The sequence below is a fragment of the Zootoca vivipara genome, chromosome 1, assembly GCF_963506605.1.
Source record: "Zootoca vivipara chromosome 1, rZooViv1.1, whole genome shotgun sequence".
NCBI lineage: Eukaryota > Metazoa > Chordata > Lepidosauria > Squamata > Lacertidae > Zootoca > Zootoca vivipara.
The window spans coordinates 42634573-42652907 of NC_083276.1; the positions used below are offsets into that span (position 1 = coordinate 42634573).

General features: G+C 42.5%; 1 protein-coding gene across 2 annotated transcripts in view; it reads right to left on the reverse strand.

Moving 5' to 3' along the window:
• The window catches only part of LTK (leukocyte receptor tyrosine kinase), a 98840-nt gene that overhangs the window by 34260 nt on the left and 46245 nt on the right, over positions 1 to 18335 (reverse strand). For both annotated transcript variants that reach the window (XM_035111725.2, XM_035111716.2), the window contains 6 exons: positions 15320 to 15459; positions 12769 to 12909; positions 11921 to 12070; positions 9707 to 9807; positions 8897 to 9063; positions 6574 to 6668 (listed from right to left, as the gene is read on the reverse strand). In XM_035111725.2, coding sequence (XP_034967616.2) covers positions 6574 to 6668; positions 8897 to 9063; positions 9707 to 9807; positions 11921 to 12070; positions 12769 to 12909; positions 15320 to 15459 — 794 coding nt within the window. The remainder of the gene's footprint in view (positions 1 to 6573; positions 6669 to 8896; positions 9064 to 9706; positions 9808 to 11920; positions 12071 to 12768; positions 12910 to 15319; positions 15460 to 18335) is intronic.

Genomic DNA, 18335 nt, shown 5'->3' on the forward strand with positions numbered 1-18335 from the left:
AGCCCAAACAGTTCCCTTGTTGTATCCAATCTGTGCCCAGATAGCGTGGGCTTTTCCAATAGGGCCAGCAGGCCAAAAACTATGACAAAAGCTGAAATTAACGTAAAATAAACTATCTGGGTAAAAGGAAAACCAAACAGTTACTTTACACTGAGCACAAAGAGGCTCTTGGTCTTCTTGGAATTCAGTTGAATTTCTTAGGAAGCTGAAGGTCGCGAACTCCCTTCCAGCTCAGCTGCTGACATCCAGAGATGCACAATAAACTCAGTCACTTTCACAGGATGTAAATCACTCTCCAGAACACTGCTTTAGTCTGTATTTCTGGTTCAATCTTTAACACAGCAGCATCCCTCCCGGCTGCCCTCGGGCAGTTCTTCATCTCCAAACAAACAGCTTTCCCTCCTTTTCCTAAACAGTCTCAAATCTTTATGGGCTATGTCTCAGTCTCGCTCACCAAAAAGACAACCACATTCCTGGCATGCAGGAATCATTGGGCTACCCATATATATCAATGATGAATTCTTGAGATTCTGGGATGCTGCAATATAAAAAAAGTTAATATACCTTATGAGAATTATTCTGTATCCTGTGTCACAGACCCTGGTAAACAGGTCCAGAGGGGTGTTTTTTCCATAATTAGAACGGTGGACAAATTCTGTTATATAACATAAAATAAATAACAAGGGTCCATCTTTTGCACTAAGCAAGGGTCACAGTCAACCCTGTACAAGCCAGATAGCCAGGGTGTTAAGGGAGAAGAAGCATCAGCAAAAAAAGAGAAAGGCTATGGTTGAGAGCTCAGGGCTGATTTCCTTCCATTCTGAAGGAAATCAGCCTTGAGTGCTCACTGGAAGGACAGATCGTGAAGCTGAGGCTCCAATACTTTGGCCACCTCATGAGAAGAGAAGACTCCCTGGAAAAGACCCTGATGTTGGGAAAGATTGAGGGCACAAGGAGAAGGGGACGACAGAGGACAAGATGGTTGGACAGTGTTCTTGAAGCTACGAACATGAGTTTGACCAAACTGCGGGAGGCAGTGGAAGACAGGAGTGCCTGGCGTGCTCTGGTCCATGGGGTCACGAAGAGTCGGACACGACTAAATGACTAAACAACAACATGGTTGAGAGCAGTAGTTTTCTCAACACGTAGCAAGCAGCTTCAGACCTCTGCAAACACATTGTGTCTCGGCCTCAAAGAGAGAGATTTCCCAATCCAAATATACAGGGCAGGATTCAACTAATGAGTCTTGTTGGTAGAAACCCTGTACAAGGATGTCTGCTTGTGCAATGAGGTTCCCCGGTGCTTCCAAAATGGGCTCTGAGGGGGTCAGGAAAACCCTGGGAACAGCATATTGGGGGGAAGAGAGGGAATATTGTTCCATTTGGCAAGCCAAGATGCTGCAGCTGATGGAATTCTTATAAGAGGGAACTGTTGAATGCCTCCCACAGGGTGACCCCTGCTGCTTCCCAACACATGTTAACATACCATGCCATGATTTCCAAGGCTTTTTCATGGGCTGAAGCCCTAAAACTGCTGGAGCTCTGCAGTTTCACTGTGTTTGAACAGGATGCCCCACCAAGCTGAAAGCTAAGGCTTAGCCAGACCTGTGATGAAGGGAGGTCTGTTTCCGTGCTGACATGGAGAGATAAGCCTCCCTGTCTTGAGTTCTGACTGTATTCTTTATTTCTTTGATTAATTATAGTATTCATTGATAGGGATGAAGGAATCGGCCAATTTTAGTATCCCTTAGTTTCTAACATTTCCATTCTTCAGTTCAGTTCTCCTGATTTCCACACATCAGTTTGCAGATTTTTTTTAAAAAAAGCCCACATGAAAATTCATATGTGTTTTTGTGCAAAATTACCCCTAATGTCATGCATTTTTGTACATTACTTTCACCAACAAAAGCATTTCTTGCATCCTTTCACCTAATCTACACCTTTTTCTACAGATTTTTAAATGTTAGAACTGCATTGGAAAATTTGGAGAAATGTGACAGCTGCATTTTGGTTTTATATTGATTAGGGAAGTGGTAATGAGGTAGTTTCACATTGAAATGCAATTTTATTTATACCATACCATCATTAAAATAGTTTAAATAACTGTAAAGATGACCCACAGCAGCAAAGGTTGCTTTGTTGGCATTATGCAGAGGTAAGTATTACATGCCTCAACAGTTTGCAACATATGCCTTATTCAAAAAGTAAACATGGTGCCTGCCAAGTGCTTAGAGCACCAGTTATCATAGTAAATAAAGAGCCAGATGGCAGCAGCTGTTTTGCTGCCATACAATATCCCTCCAGGGGAGATGTACCATTTTCAGCAGTAGGATGTGAAGGCAATAATAAGCTGGTGAGTGATGATGTAGACAAAGTAAGCATACCCTCCAACACTTCTCTGATGAATATAGGGATATCCCATTCCACAACAACAACAACAACAATTTTATTATGAATTCCCTTCTCATCTGACTGGGTGGTCCCAGCCACTCTGGGCTGCTTCCAACATATAAACTACATACAGTAATAAAACATTTTAAAAAACTTCCCTATACAGGGTTGCCTTCAAGTGGCTCAGGGTCAGATAACTTCATGCCCTCCAACATTTCTCCAATAAAAATAGGGACATCCTAAGGAAAAGCGGGACATTCTGGGATCAAATCAGAAACCAGGACCGTTTCTGTAAATCTGGGACTGTCCCTAAAAAAATAGGGCCCCTTGGAGGGTCTGGGTAGAAGGTGGTAATACGAAAAGGCCAGAAAAGCCTCCATATTTCCCAGTGATCAGGTTCTGGGTCCAGAAAAGTAAATAGAGATTTGGAACCAATCAACAGAGGGCACATCCAACTTCATTTTTGTGCTGCCTTTCTAGACACAGATCTTTGCTTTAAATGTGTCCAAACACCTTTTTTCTTTTGCCCTGGTGCTTTCTCCATGAAAACCCTCTCTGATGAATCAGAGCAAACAGCAACCCGTAGAAAGCCCAAATTGCCATTTGTTCTGAGAGTTCTCCTTAGGAAAGGGGGAGACGGAGACATGGAACTTTAAATTGTGGACCTGTGCCTAGAAACTGCAGGGCAAAAAGTAAGTGTGGATGAGCCCAGAAAGACTATGCTCTCCTCAAGAAGAGCACGGGCTCTTCAGAGGGCATGGAATCAATTTCAATCTGTTACCCCCGAGGATGTGGACAGGCTGCTTGGACGTTTGAAACCAACCACCTGTCTCCTTGATCCTTGCCCATCCTGGCTAATAAAAGCAAGCCGGGAAGGGCTGAATGATGGGTTCTGTGGGGTGGTGAATGCTTTCCTCTGAAGGCAGCGTTGTTTAGGGAAGTTTTTAATGTGTGACATTTTAATGTATTTTAATCTTTGTTGGAAGAAGAGGAGGAGGAGTATGGATTTGATATCCCGCTTTATCACTACCCGAAGGAGTCTCAAAGCGGCTAACAATCTCCTTTTCCTTCCTCCCCCACAACAAACACTCTGTGAGGTGAGTGGGGCTGAGAGACTTCAGAGAAGTGTGACTAGCCCAAGGTCGCATGTGGAGGAGCGGAGACACGAACCGGTTCCACAGATTACGAGTCCACCGCTCTTAACCACTACACCACACTGGCCTAATTTGCAATGCCTAATTTGAGGTGGACTTAATTGAGAAGGCTGTTCCTCTTCCGAATTGATTCCACAAGCAGATGTGCTCACATTTTTGAAGACCCATGCTTCAAACAATAATCCAAACCCACCACTCTTAACCACTACACCACGCTGGAAGCCGCCCAGAGTGGCTGGGGAAACCCAGCCAGATGAGTGGGGTACAAATAATAAATTGTTGTTCTTGTTGTTATGATTTTCACAACCTAGTTGTATGGTGCTCTGGTTGTGAAGTGTTATTCCCTGCCCCACAATCCCAGGGGCTACATTTCAGGCCCTGCTTTAAGTGTGAATCTCTTGGGAGGCCCGTCTCCAGGTGCCTCCCCCCCCAAATGAATTGCCTTTTCAGTGGTGGCACCTCAGTTGCGGAATGCCCTCCACTGAGAAGCTTGATTTGTGTCTGTAATGTGTGGTCTGTATGCTTGTCACTGCATGCATATTGACACAAGTGCCAGGTAAACACCTTCTTATTATTCCAGGCTTTTAAGAATGTGCTGCTTAGACATTTTATCCTTTGTCGCTAGCTTTATTCTGATATTGTATTGTACTGCTTTTATTTTGTTCTAGATTTTAGGTATTGTACTGCTTCATGGTTTTAACTTTCACTGTAAATTGCCCAGGGAACTTCAGTTACTGAGAGGAAAAGAAGTGTAGTAAACAAACATAAAACTGCCCACCACCCCATTCAACACACACACACTTCGTATACACTATGCCTATATCATGTTTTGAAGAGAAGAGTGGCGAACAGAATAGCCGGAACATATGAGGGAATTAGTATTTCCATCCTAGTAAGAATAAAATTAGGCTTTCCTTTCTGCTTTGCTTCCTTCCTTCCTTCCTTCCTGCTGCCTATCTGCAAGCTCCCAACATAACCTCTTGTCTGCCTATTAACTGGCTCTGTCAATGACATCCGAAACCTCTCCTGGCAAGGGGGAGAAGTAATTTTATTACTGAAAGCAAAGCAGAGCTGCTGGGCTTCTCCAAGATCTAATTGAATTAAAAGGATGAGATGATGAATGAAATAGCTTGTACTCGTCGGAAAAACAATTGCAGCTTACAGGAATTCATGTAACTGTATGAACTCAAGTCTTTTCAGAAGCATGTATCCTCAACTTCACAGCGTTGTCAAAAGCAACAACATTCACACAAACTTCTAGAAGTTACCAGGGAAAATCTCTGTTTTCTGGCACTGTATATATGCTGGAAAAATCTCCTCTCTGACTTGCCTTCTGACGACATGTTGGGGGTGGCTTTTTAAAACTTTCCTTGCGTCCCAAGGTACCTGAGCCACAAAGTTCCCAGGAGAACAATAAGTCACACTGACACGGAATATTTGGTTTATGGGTTCAAATAGGCCGCAACTTTATTGGTTACAGATGTGAGTGGTTTGGCTTAGGCATTGAGGTGAAGCCAGGCTATATCTTGACTCCTGCCCATCTGCAGGGAGTCCACAGAAGGGTAAACCACCAATAGGGGTTGCTCTATAAGCCACGTCAGATAGTGGCACCCCGAGGGGTCACCGTAGGGGCTGTGACATGGCCCTAGCCCAGGCTTCGGACAGTATTCCCACCCCAGATCCCTTTATCAAGATACCTCCCCTCCAACCAAACAAAAGAGGCAAGGAAGAAGGAGCCGCAGAGTTTAAATGGCCCGGGGCTACACCCGCTCTGCCGGATGATAGGCTGAAGCAGCTTTGCTTAAATGCAGCTAGACTCCGCCCCTCAGCGAGCCCTATTGGCCAGCTGAGGGGCTTAACGCAGCGACGGGACGGGGCTGATGCAGGGGGGGGGGCCCTGCAAGCACGGGAAAACGGCTCCTGCCCACCTCCCCTCTGAAATGGAGGAGATGTCATATCAAACAGGCTGAAGGTGTTACGGTATAGGGCAAGATTGGCTACTGCAATACCTAACCGAATACCATGTAGAGCAGGCTGAGAACAACCTCTAGCATGTCTACTAGAATGGTTGTGTGGGGAGGCACGTCCAAAGTGTAAGGCTGCATGCACACTAACCTATTTATAACAAAAATGTAGTTTTTCTTAATCTGTAATCAGTCATGCTTGTCTTCAACATGCTGCTTTGAATCTAGTTTGATTTTAGATCCTGCTATCCACAAGGGTGGATGTGGAAATTTGACACACATGTGAAATCCCCCCATTGATTAGGTGATCCATGCCTTTTCCTCCCTGCACATGCCCCAGCTGAATAAAGAAGGATGTGGTGATAGCGACCTTGGTATATCTCATTGGGCAGTTGTGGACATGCCCCACATGCCCAAAATGGACACACTACAGGGCACTTTTCACTACAGGGCACTTTTCAAGTGCAAAATCTAGATCCAGCCTGAGTGTGGACTTTACAGAAGAAACCAGTACTCACTCTCCATTGATTCCAGAATGAAATGTTGTGTGCATGCAGCCTAAGAATCACAGTGTGTTGCAAGTGGATAAAAGTGTTCCAACTTTCATTAGTGAAACGCTGAAAGGCAGGATTGTTCTCTCTAAGTCAACTGATAACATACCAATGTTATTGATTTCTGATTGAAAAAGTATCTGTCGCTCTTCCCTCATCTGTCACTCTTCCCTCATAGACAAGCTGTTATGCTTGTCTGGAATGAGAGCAGACCTTCTTACCCCTTTCTTTTTCTGTGTCAGAAAAGGGGACTGTGAACATGAGCTAATATTTGCATCAGGAGTACCATCCAAAGGGAAGGCATTGGGTCCCTGAGCAGCAAAGACTTACACATTTACTGCCTTGAAGGATGTTCCATAGAGGCTACAATGAAGGAAGAGTCACCAGGAGGAAAGTGATACGCAGACTCAATCAAATAACTTGCTCTTCTGCAATAAGAACATTACACACAGTCCTCGTATTGCTTAACATGTTGTCTGCCTATTTGGAGCTACCTTAATTAGAAGTCACTCACCATTAGAGGAACAGTCTAGACCAAATGTAATATTGTCGACTGCAATGTCAGCTTGCGAATTCCAACCCCAAGTGGCCCGGATCTGCAACCGAAAGCTATTTACCAAAGAAGATGTTTGGAGAAGAAGACAAAGAGAATATATATATGTATATTAAAATAAACACCTGAATTTATTTTGCAAACAAGAAAGCAGGGCTATCAAACATTGTATGACAACAAGCAACTTGCAAACAGAAATAACAGGAACACAAACTAGAATTAATCAGTATTACTGAAAAATTAAGCATGTTTCATACATTGCTGCATTCCATAGGTCCCAAGCAGAACAATAAAGCAGTAAGTAAACTAAGCCTCAGAAAATTTAACTGAATGTATTGCTATAAAACTTCACAGAGCCCTGAATTTTCCTACCCCAAACTAATGGTCAACAGTTATCAGATCAGTCAAGGAGCCATCCCTGAAAAAGACTTAGTATTAGCACTCTAACATGTTCACATTTGAAGTACCAGTAATTCTAATTAACACACAGTTGGGATTCAATAGCTGCTAAAGAGCAACAATAGCAGCAGCCGTAATCTTAACACATGAGCCACACATTCTCTTGCTAATGCACTGAATAAAAACACCATTGTACAACCTGCTAATTCAGGACGGCTAAAAATAGGTTCCATTCCTAAAGGATAAAGCTGGGCAGTTTTTGTTTTTGTTTTAAAGAATTGTAACTAAACATAAATCCGTAAGAATATAGTACTCTGGGAGAATAAGAAAAGTACATGTCACACCAGGAAATTATCTGCTGCTGCTGCTGAAACCCAGTATGATTTATGAGGGAAAATTGTATATGGGGAAGAACAAGTGCTGCTTAACGTCTTATTCAGCTAGGAAACAGTCTTGTTCTAAACAGATTGGGAAGATCTAAAAATATTCAAATTAGTGTGAAGCTCAGCAAGGCCAACATGCTAGGACTTCATCTGTGAAAAAGCAGTCCATAAATAAAATCTGACAAGCCAGAACATCTAACAAGTAATAGCTTAAAATGCAAGATCAAGAAGCATATCTTAATATGATTGAATATATTTATGAAAGGTGCTTTACGATGGGGTTTTAATCTCATGCCTCAATGGTCAGCAGGCATTGGAAAGGATTTTTTGTGGTGGGTGGGTGGGAGACTAGGATTGGGATCTCCCCCTTTCATCAATATCTACAGTTCAGGGCTCCTTATAAAATGATCAACATTACAAATACCAAAATAGGAAAAACAACAACACTGAACTACACAACAGCTGAACCAAAACGGGGCATTTTTACCAAACGTTTTCACTCAACATTTTAATTCCCAGAGAAAAAGCATTCTCACTTTTGGGTGATGGGGTAGCATTAAAGGGGTTCAAAAGTATGGTGCTGGAAGTCAAGAGGAAGAGAGGTAACACGTTGCTATTTCCTTAGAGTGTACCCCTTCATTGGGAATGAGACCAATGAGACCCAGTGATAATATTCAGCTGACAGAGAGCATGGCTCTAATTGCCATGGCAGTGGGAGTGCGTTCCTTCCCTCTCTGCTTCAGAGTGAGGACATGTAAAGGTCCTTTCTTTCCTTCATATGGCTACACCTTCTGGATCCAAGGTGTCATGCTACACACACACACACACACACACACACACAAACAAAAGAAAACAAAGCAAAACAAAACAAAACAAAACATGTCCCCCAATTAGCTGGCATAATGCTGTGAGGATGAAGATGCTTTTTCCAAAAGTGGCACTGCAGAGTAGTAGCAATAGGGAAGACAATAACACCTCACAGAGAAACAGAAAAAACCAATATGGCTTGCGGGGGCACATGCCCTCTCTGTGCTCCAATTTTTTTAGGGGGTAAAGAATTGGCAAAGCCCTTATATAAAAGGAGGAGGAGGAAAATGTTTTAAAGATTGGCGGAAAGAAATAACAAAATGTATATGGACCGGGAAGAAACCCAGAATAAAATATAAAATATTGATAGATAAAAAGAAAAGAGGGGGGTTTTGGTCTACCAAATTTAGAAATATATCATGATGCGGCAGGGTTAGCGTGGATAAAAGATTGGATGGAACTCAAAAATAATTCGGTATTAGATTTAGAAGGAGTAGGTTTAGGATTTGGCTGGCATCTATACATGATGAAGGAAAAAATGGAAAATTATAATAATTTCATGAACAACATAATAAGGAAATCTCTGTACAAAATTTGTTATACTTTATCAAGTGTCATGCTTACTGATGGTACAATATTATCTAGATATCATTTTATGCTCTTTTAGTGAAGAATACCACTGATGTTGTACTTACTAGTTTTGAAGTCTTGGCATTTCCAAGGTTATAAGATACCAGTGATCACTCCAGCTCCCTGTTCTTTCCCACAACAGCAAAGTGGCACCAATTCTGTCTCCTTCTTCTCGGACAATGAGTGAGATGGTGCCATTGTAATTGCCAAAAACGTAGGCTGAGAACTGGAGCTAAAGAGGAATGTGATGGCAAAATGAAGAGACAGAGAACAGTTGTCAAGGATGCTCTTTCTGATACATATTTGAAGATGGTGAGCTAGGTTCATATATACTAAAAAAAATGATACAGAGTGGTCCTATCACCACAGATGCATGGAGGAAGTAATGTATAAGCTGGCATGATTACTCAAATTCCTGGTGGTGGGTTGGGAAGTATGAAGAATACTGTGCACCCTGGCTGTAGCCACACAGAGGAAGTAAAGGAAAGTTTATGTTGAGAGGACTATCCATCTTTCTGAGTTTGAAATCATAATTTTTTTACTTTCCTACCACATGCAAATTACTCAAGAATTACTCAGGGATTAGCTTACTTTCCCTACCAGGTGTAGCCAAGTATGAAAACCCATCAAAAACAATGTTTATTTATCAGCTCTGTAGATGTAGCTGGTTGTCCAGAATGAGGACATTATGGCTTCCATCACAGATCAAATGGGAGATTGAATCAGGGGCTCCAGATAGAACCGTCACCCCCAGTTTTAATTTAATAAAACAAATAATTTATTAGAAGTAAAAAGAAAAAAAGAAAATGGGGCTTGTGTCATTAAAAGTTCCCTCAAAGTGCAGATTAATTGAAGAAGGATAAAGGGAAACATACCTGGGAGGCTCCATTTGCAAGACTGACTGGGAGTCTAGGACTATATTCCCAGGCAACACCATCTGTGTGCTCGCTGTCTACACGCAGATACAAAAAGTGACCTGGAAAATAAATCGCAACTGGATTTCAGTGGCAGATTTGCAGATGTGCAGTGGTGGAAGGCTCAGCAAATGTGACCCTGGTTTAATAATAACCTGTTTGTGGAGCCAACAGGTTCTGGAATGTCTCAGCCATGCATGACCTACAGTGCACTGCATAGGCAGATTATGTGTCTGACCTGCACAAGTTCACAAGGCCTAGAGCAGCTCAGGGAAGTTCTCGTGTCATTTAGGCAGTCACCTAGATAATGCCTCACTGACTGTCCATGGAGTGAACTATTAGTGGGTCAGTGCTTGGTGAATTCTGCTTCACAATGATAGGGGGAGCTGCCATCCAAGGATCAAAATGGCCTCTTACCATCTTGCTGGTGAGAGGTGGTTGCGGCCCAATATGGCACCTCCTCTATCCCCTGGATGCACAGCGTCATTTTATATTGTTTTCCCGTCCCCTCCAGCCACCGCAGAGGCTCACAGGTTCCAGCCTAATCCATCCTTCAAATGAGCCAATCCACGGTGGCCCTGGGGGGGCGGGCAGGGCATGGCCATTTACTTAGTCTGGCCGACCACTCAGTACAGCATCCAGTCGGAGGATCAAAAAGATGCTAGAGTAATCCACACCTTATTGCATGCCCTACTTTGGAGACAGTGGGTGGCACTACACATACAGTGGTACCTCTACTTACGAATTTAATGTGTTCCGAACGCACATTTGTAAGTAAAAAAAAATTGTAAGTCGAATCCCATAGGAATGCATTGGGAGAAAAAACCCTATCTAAAAAATCATAAGTAGAAAAAATCCTATCTAAACCACATCCAAGATGGCAGACGGAGCTCCATTCGTAAGTAGAAACATTCGTAAGTAAAAGTAATACTGTACAGTACTTATGTTCATACCCCAATAAGATTCGTTTTAAACATTCTAAGATGAGGAGGGTAGAATCCTAAAGTTTCTTGGCAATATCCGTAAAGAAACAAATATTATGATGCGAAAAGAATACAGAAATAACTAAAATAAATAAATTACTCAGATACGTTCTTCCTACAAAAAGAAAAAAAGGAAAAAAGCCAAATGCCAAAACAATTCAAATTATCTTTCGATTGATACAATAGGAAATAGAATAATCTCATCTATCTAGAGTAATCTGCATTATTCGAGCTTTTTATATTATTATTGCAGCTTCAAATTTATTCCATGATATTCTGAAGCTGTTTAAAACTTAACAATCCACTTCATCTTCTAAAAGGAAATCTATTGTGCATCTATATCAACCAGTAGGACAGTAAAACAGACCCAAGAGAAAAGTTGCTATATAGTCAGGGAATTTCTCAGGTATGCAGAATCACAGAATTGTACAGTTTGTAGGGACTCAAAGGGCCATCTAGTCCAACCCCCTGCAAAGAATGTTACTTTGTAATTTTAAAAGTACTGAGTGCAGGGAGACAACCCTTTCTCAGTAACCCTGCTGAATGAAGAGGGCTGCAATGTTCACAAGAACAGAACTTTGGGAGGGGCCATTGGTGATAAAAGGAAAGGTGGAAACTGGAGAAGCCATCAGAGAGGGGTGTGTTTAAGGGGGGAGAGAGTGTGTGTAATGCTTCAAAAAGAAAGGAAAGGGACTTTTCTAGACAGCATGAAGAAAAGAGAAAGAAAAGAAGAAAAAGAGTGAGAAAACGATTTGGGGCAATCTCTATGCCTCTCTATCACCATCACATCTCTACAGCAATTTATTTGGAAGAATGGAAAGCTCAGTGTGCCCCTCCCAAAATCCTTGCGGTCCCCCCACTTGTTGCACACTAACGGTCTTTTATGTGGATCTTGGTCCTTCATTTACACACACACACACATACACACACGCTCAATTGTCTTGAAATATTTCTGCTGAAAGCAATGAGCTACTTTACATGTTGTGAAAACTGGCAACAGAGAAAATGTGATTAATTCACACTTCTTCTCCAGACACTTTGCGGTTTGCAGCTTAAGGGAGATGTGCATGTCTCTCAAGAGTTCATGTGCACTCTCCTCTCAAGGCGGGGGCTAAGTGTCCCTCTATTGACACTTCTTTAGAACAACCCTGTGCTTCAGGCTAAACTGGAAAACGGCAGATATGTAACAAACCTCTGGTAGCATGTAAGGCTGATGCTCCAAAGGGGTCTTCCTGCATCTTTGAAAAGCCATGAATAGACCATGAAAAATTCACATTGCCACCCAATGTCCAGCCACAGGGACCTTCCTCAAAAGAACAATGTGCCCCCTCCGGTAGATGGTCTGCAAGAAAAAGATTGGTGGTAGGAAGGAAAACATATATCTCAGCAAGAAGAAAAACAGGGTGAGTACCAGTTAATTAACTATGCCTTCTCTTGTTGAGTCTGGTTAGAAAAGAATAGCAAGCATGGGAAACAATTCCACCAAGAGTTATGTAAGCTTTCATGTCATCTCATTCAATGTACAGTGCTATGATACCTCCTCTTAACGGCAATGGTATAAAATAAATAATAATTTCCATTATATACCACTGTCTTGCATTAGGCAAGCCCCCACCCCCAAGCAGATTACAACCAAACAAGAATATTAAATACATCTCATGACCACAATAATATAACTTTTAAAAAACCATAGCTGAGTGGTCTTGATTACTATCACTGTGGTAGGGGGAGCCAATATCAGATCAACTGATCAGGAATCAACAGCCTAATCTCCAGGGTCCTGGCAGGAGGAAGCTAGCACCAATTGGACCTGAGCCACCTCATGACATCTTGCTGGCACTGGATATAAGGGCTGTTTTGTGAGGTAGGGAGGATTTCAGCTACTCTGTGTGAACTTGTGGCTGCATGATCTGAGGGGATCAAGTGAAGCAACCACTGCTTTAGGGGACCCATAAGACAGGAGTGAGCAAGTAGGAACCAAGCTGGCAAGTAGGAAGCCATGGACAGAAAAGTGTAAGGGAAATATAGATCCATATTCACCACAGATGGATCCACCTTCTTCTTCTTCGATGGGGCAACTGGTACTGAAATCACAGACCTGAAGTTTGCTGACACAGCCCTCTTGTGGGCATAGAGCGGCGGAGCCCTTCTCATATTGGGAAATATGTGGAACTCCTTTGTCTGAAGGGGAGGAAAAAACATACATCCGAGTATCAAAGAACAATGCCTAGATTTAAAACATAATTGCTCTATTATGAGCTCCTTTCCCCCTTGGTCACAAGAGTAAGGAAGAAGATGGTGAAGATACAGCGAGCAATAAACAGAAGAGTGAGTTCTTCAAAGCAGCATGAACTGATCAGTTAAGAATTCTTTACAGTATTTTGCTTTACTGATATCCCACCTTTTGACTACATCTCTCAGCCTATAGAGCGAGATGAGCGCCGCAACCCCAGAGTTGGACACGACTAGACTTGATGGTCACGGGCCCCTTTACCTTAGATCTCCAAAGATGTATATATCTAGAGGCAGAGTTGATTTTTTACATATAAAAGGGTAGCTTTTATGTTGTGAACTGCCCTGAGATCTGCGGGTATAGGGTGGTATACAAATTTTATTATTATTATTATTATTATTATTATTATTAATAATAATAATAATAATAAACTGTTGCTTGGTTGCTAAAGTAAATCTACAGAAAGGAGTGGGCCTGAATTTTAGGCATGGATTTGCAGGGGCATGGCTCTCTCCCAGACTACTGAAACACATGGAAGCAATTGCTTAATGCGGTGTTCTCAAAGGGTGTGGTGTGCCACACTGGTGTTGCAGGACAGGAGAGCAAATGTGGCAGGAAGATTCAAGGACCATCAAAGAAACGTTTAGACATTTCAGTGTAGTGTAATATAGTATCAGAACAATGTTTTATATATAGCCAGTATCCACGCCTCTCTTCAAGAGCACTGGCTATTATTCTACAGTTCTCCACAACATACTGTTGTGAACAGGGATTTTCAACTCTGACAAATACGAAAGATCAGAAAAGAGAAAGGCTTCTTTGTGTTGATGAGGAGATGAGAGTTTGTCTCAAATTAGGCTAAATTAGGGACACGAGTGGCATTGTGGGTTAAACCACAGAGCCTAGGGATTGCCGATCAGAAGGTCGGCGGTTTGAATCCCCACGACAGGGTGAGCTCCTGTTGCTCGGTCCCTACTCCTGCCCACCTATCAGTTTGAAAGCACGTCAAAGTGCAAGTAGATAAAGAGGTACCGCTCCAGCGGGAAGGTAAACGGCTTTTCCATGTGCTGCTCTGGTTTGCCAGAAGCTGTTTAGTCATGCTGGCCACATGACCCGGAAGCTGTCTACAGACAAACACCGGCTCCCTCGGCCAGTAAAGCGAGATGAGCGCCGCAACCCCAGAGTCGTTTGCGACTGGACCTAACGGTCAGGGGTCCCTTTACCTTTACCTAGGCTAAATATAAAAAAAAGCAAGTTCATACCTCTCATTGAGGTACATAAGGTACTTGCCTAAGAACCTCATTTATAATTATATTTTGGGAATTATTTATGTTATTATGTGACAAATTGCTTAGACCCATGTTTTCGAGGTACAGGACAAGTGTAAGTGTCATAAAGCTGCAGAACTTTCTTCCCATTGCTTGAGGGCTGTCCTGTAGCTTTCTGTTTCTATTGTAAGTCATGTGGAAGACATTCTTTTGGACAGACAGCAAATTATTTAAGATTCAGAAAATAAGTCAGTCTTAGAAGTCCAGTGTCCAGAAAGCACAGATGTGACCTTTGCAGGCACTGGATTTACCGCTGCTTTCCAGGATTAGGTTTTCTTGGGGGCGGCAGTTTGGTTATCAATAGGCAAAATTTATTGCCCTCTTTTTCAAGTCTCCCTTCATCCTGCCACCATATATCTTTGTATCTGCATTATACTCCAATTCAAAGGCATGTTGATAAATTATCCAGTTTGGCTTAAATCATTTAAGTTTCTTTTCCCTTTGCAGCTTTTTCACGAAATATTTATCTAGCCTAAGTACTGTATGTTAAAGCACCTGACATGCAAGAAGAATTAATCCCTTACATTACTGATATTTCTTTTGGATAAAAAAAAAGCAGGAAGGGAGATTGAGAAGGGCAATAAAAATCATTTACAAAATATAATGAACAAAAATGCATTTATATTCTGAAGTTAGAGAAATAAAATCATGTTTGGTGGCCCTATATTTATTGAGTGTGGTAGTTTAAAATTTAAATACTGCTTTGACCCTAAAATGCTGCCTATGTGTGATTTAATATAAGAAGTGTATATGCATCTGCTTATATATTTATGTAGCAACAGCACCATTATGACATATGAACATTTTTAGTCCAATTTAAAAACTTTTAAAGAGAGAACCCAGGTGCATTTTTATATAACATTTATTTAAGAAAAAAGTTTGTTTTTAAGGGTTCCTCATGTTTCAAAGATATTTACTCCACTGCTTGCTGTTGAGTCTCATGCTGGAAGCATTGCTAGTCCTGGGCTTTTGTGATTATGCAAAGCAAATATCCTGACTTTACAGAGCTGAATGGCAATATAAGACATACCATGAAAGCAATTTCTGAGATGCAAAGAGCCCAGTGCCAAAAGCCCAGAACTCTTTTCTTCACAGCTTGAATACAGCAAAGTGATCTCAAAGGGCCTGTCCATTTCTCCAACTGAACCGATCAGCACTTTCCACTTCACCCTGCAAAAATCAAAGGAGTTGTCATGATTAAATAATGCTTCACATTTATATGGCATTTTGGAGTGGTCAAAGTAATTCACACACTTCAGTTCCGGTTCCGGTCGCAGGAATGGCTGACCCTTTTTCCATCTTTCCGACCTTCATAAGGAATTTGGCGGTTGCTAGGGGAGTAAATGGCAACCTCCCCACCTCTCCGGGGGTTACGGAGAGGGCCGCAGGCCCGCAGATGCCCCTAAACCCACCCCGACTGTTCAAGGGGCGGGGGGGCCAGGGCTGAAAGCACTTATGGAGGAGCGGAGCTCCCCGGACGCCGACCTGCGTAGCGGGATCTCCATGATCAAAGAAGATAATTGGGCTTAAATTCATGGACGTGCTTCAAAAAGGAAGGGCAGAAGCTCTGTTTATTGCCAAGGAATTTTCGCTGCTGAGCGTGAGGAGTGAGGGAGTATATCATCGGCAAGAAAGATTGATTGGGACGCCACGAGAAGGGAAGTGAGTCTTCTTTATTCTTTCATACACTCTACGAGTTATTTTATACCTTCCCGGACGTGATGTCCTGTTTGTTTGGAACAAATGAGAAATGGAACTTAACTGTGTGAGTTAGACTCTATAAAACTATTGATATGATATGGTTAGAAGCTGTAAAACTGTTGAAGAGAGGGCCCCCCCTCCAACTGGACAATCGGAGTGCGGCTGGAAGCGTTTGGATTTATGAGGTGTGACGCACTTGGAATTTGAACAGCGATCTGAAGTTAAGTTCAGCTATGGGGCAAGGAGAGCTATAAATCTGTTAAGAGTTTCTACATAATGTGACAGCTGTGCCTATGCCCGGAAAGCTGTAAATTTTACTATGATCGTCTGCAAAAAAAACGTCGAGAAGAAAACGAAAGTGATCTGAGCTTTTCAAGATGGCGCTGTTTTGTGTTGAAAGACCTACGCAAGAAGAAAGCACTCCAGACAAAGAGGATTTATGGGGATTTAGGGGGAGGCCGGACTGATTAAAACTCACACAGGAGAATGAATATATGGGAAATCTCATTTGATGCTTATTTCAGCAGCGGTGGAAAAATCGGATGAATGGATGAAAGAAGAAAATATTTTAGTGACTGCAGGGGAAGATCGAGATTATCATGGATTATGAGTGACTATTTGGACTTTAGAATAAAGACGGCAGTAAGCAGTTGCGAGAAAACCCCAATTTTTTGAAGCATGGGAACTCCAAAATTGTATATGATTTGGTATAATATCCGGTTTAATTGATATGGATTTGTATAATTTGGAATAATGGATGTGACATAGTTGTATTTTAATTGGAAAATTAATAAAAATAGATTGTAAAAAAAAAAAAGTAATTCACACACTTCAGGATTGGGAAGAAGGTAGATTGGGATCTACTGGTAAATCCAAGGCTGCTGAAACAATGCAAGTTGATCACTGTTGAATATATTTTGCTTGACTAACTATATAACAGTACCCATCAGGCAAGAAGAACTCAAAGCCATCAACAAGTTAAGCTTAGCAGATTTCATAAAAATAACAATGGCTGAGATTTTTCCCAGTGGGAGAAAGAACTGCTACAAATTTAAGGATAACCTATGCAAGGGGAGGGTTCCCAAATGCCTATCAAACACCGACATTTATTGATGGCAGGACCTAGACTCAATCTAGAACAGGGGTCCCCAGACTACGGCCCCCGGGCCGGATGCGGCCCAATTGGCCGCCCAATCCGGCCCGCGACAACCCCCGCCGCCCGCTGCCGCCACCCGCTCTTGCGGCGTGCTGCACGGCGGCGCGCTTCCAGATCGGGAAAAAAATGCCGAAAATCGTTTCTGCGCATGTGTATGGGCCTCTCCCGACCCAGAAGAGGTCATTTCCGGTGCACTTCCGGGTCGGGGGAGGTGCACTTCCGGGTCGGGGGAGGCCATACGCATGCGCACAAACAATTTTCGGCGATTTTTCCGGCCAGTAAATGGGTGTGCGCATGCGCACTGGCGCGCACTCCCCCACCCTCCAGCCCGCCGCGCGATCGGCACGGTGGGCACCGGCCCGAAGGCGGGTAAGTCTGGGGACCCCTCATCTAGAATGAAAGCAGTGTGTTGAGCTTCAACATGAATTATTCTAGATTGAGTAAAAATACTTTTTTGTGCTATTGATGGAATAGTATATACACAGCCTAAGACCCATGACATATTTGTGATATTGTTATCATCCTTAAATCTTTTACACTTCAAATTATACCGGTTACATATGTATATGCATACTTGATCTTCCATTACTTAAATGCCAACACATTTTTTTGCTTTTGCACATTGCCCAGCCCACCAGTTCTGATTCATCATTGTATCACTTGTGACATAGTGTATCACAGTAGCCAGAAACCTGCAGCACTGAGTCACTCCTCATTACCGACACTGCAAATTGTAGCGCAGCATCCAAGCCGCCTTCAAAATTTAATCATGTCTGATGTGCAATCACAACACTACATCTACTCAGCCCTAGCAGCATCTAGTAATATGTTTTTCTCTACAATGTAATATGTATAGCATATTGCTCAGAATATGAAATTGTGAGAGGCAGCTTTGCATATACATAAAAATGTAAGCCTGTCGTCAGGCTCTGCAGTTTGTGCAGCTGACAATAGGGGGACATCCCAGCTGCAGTGTGATGAACACCAGGCAGGGAGGCAGGTGAGCAAGGAAGCAGGGTGGGTATTAGGCGGCCCAGGCAAGCTGTTTCACAGAAGGTGAAGGTGCTTCACATAGCGGTTTATCAAGTTGCTGTGTTAAATGTTTCCTCCCCTGCATTAAATGTGTCTTCAGCAAGGTATAATGGAGGGAGGAAAGGAGCTTCACACAGCAGCTTGCTGTGTGAAACAT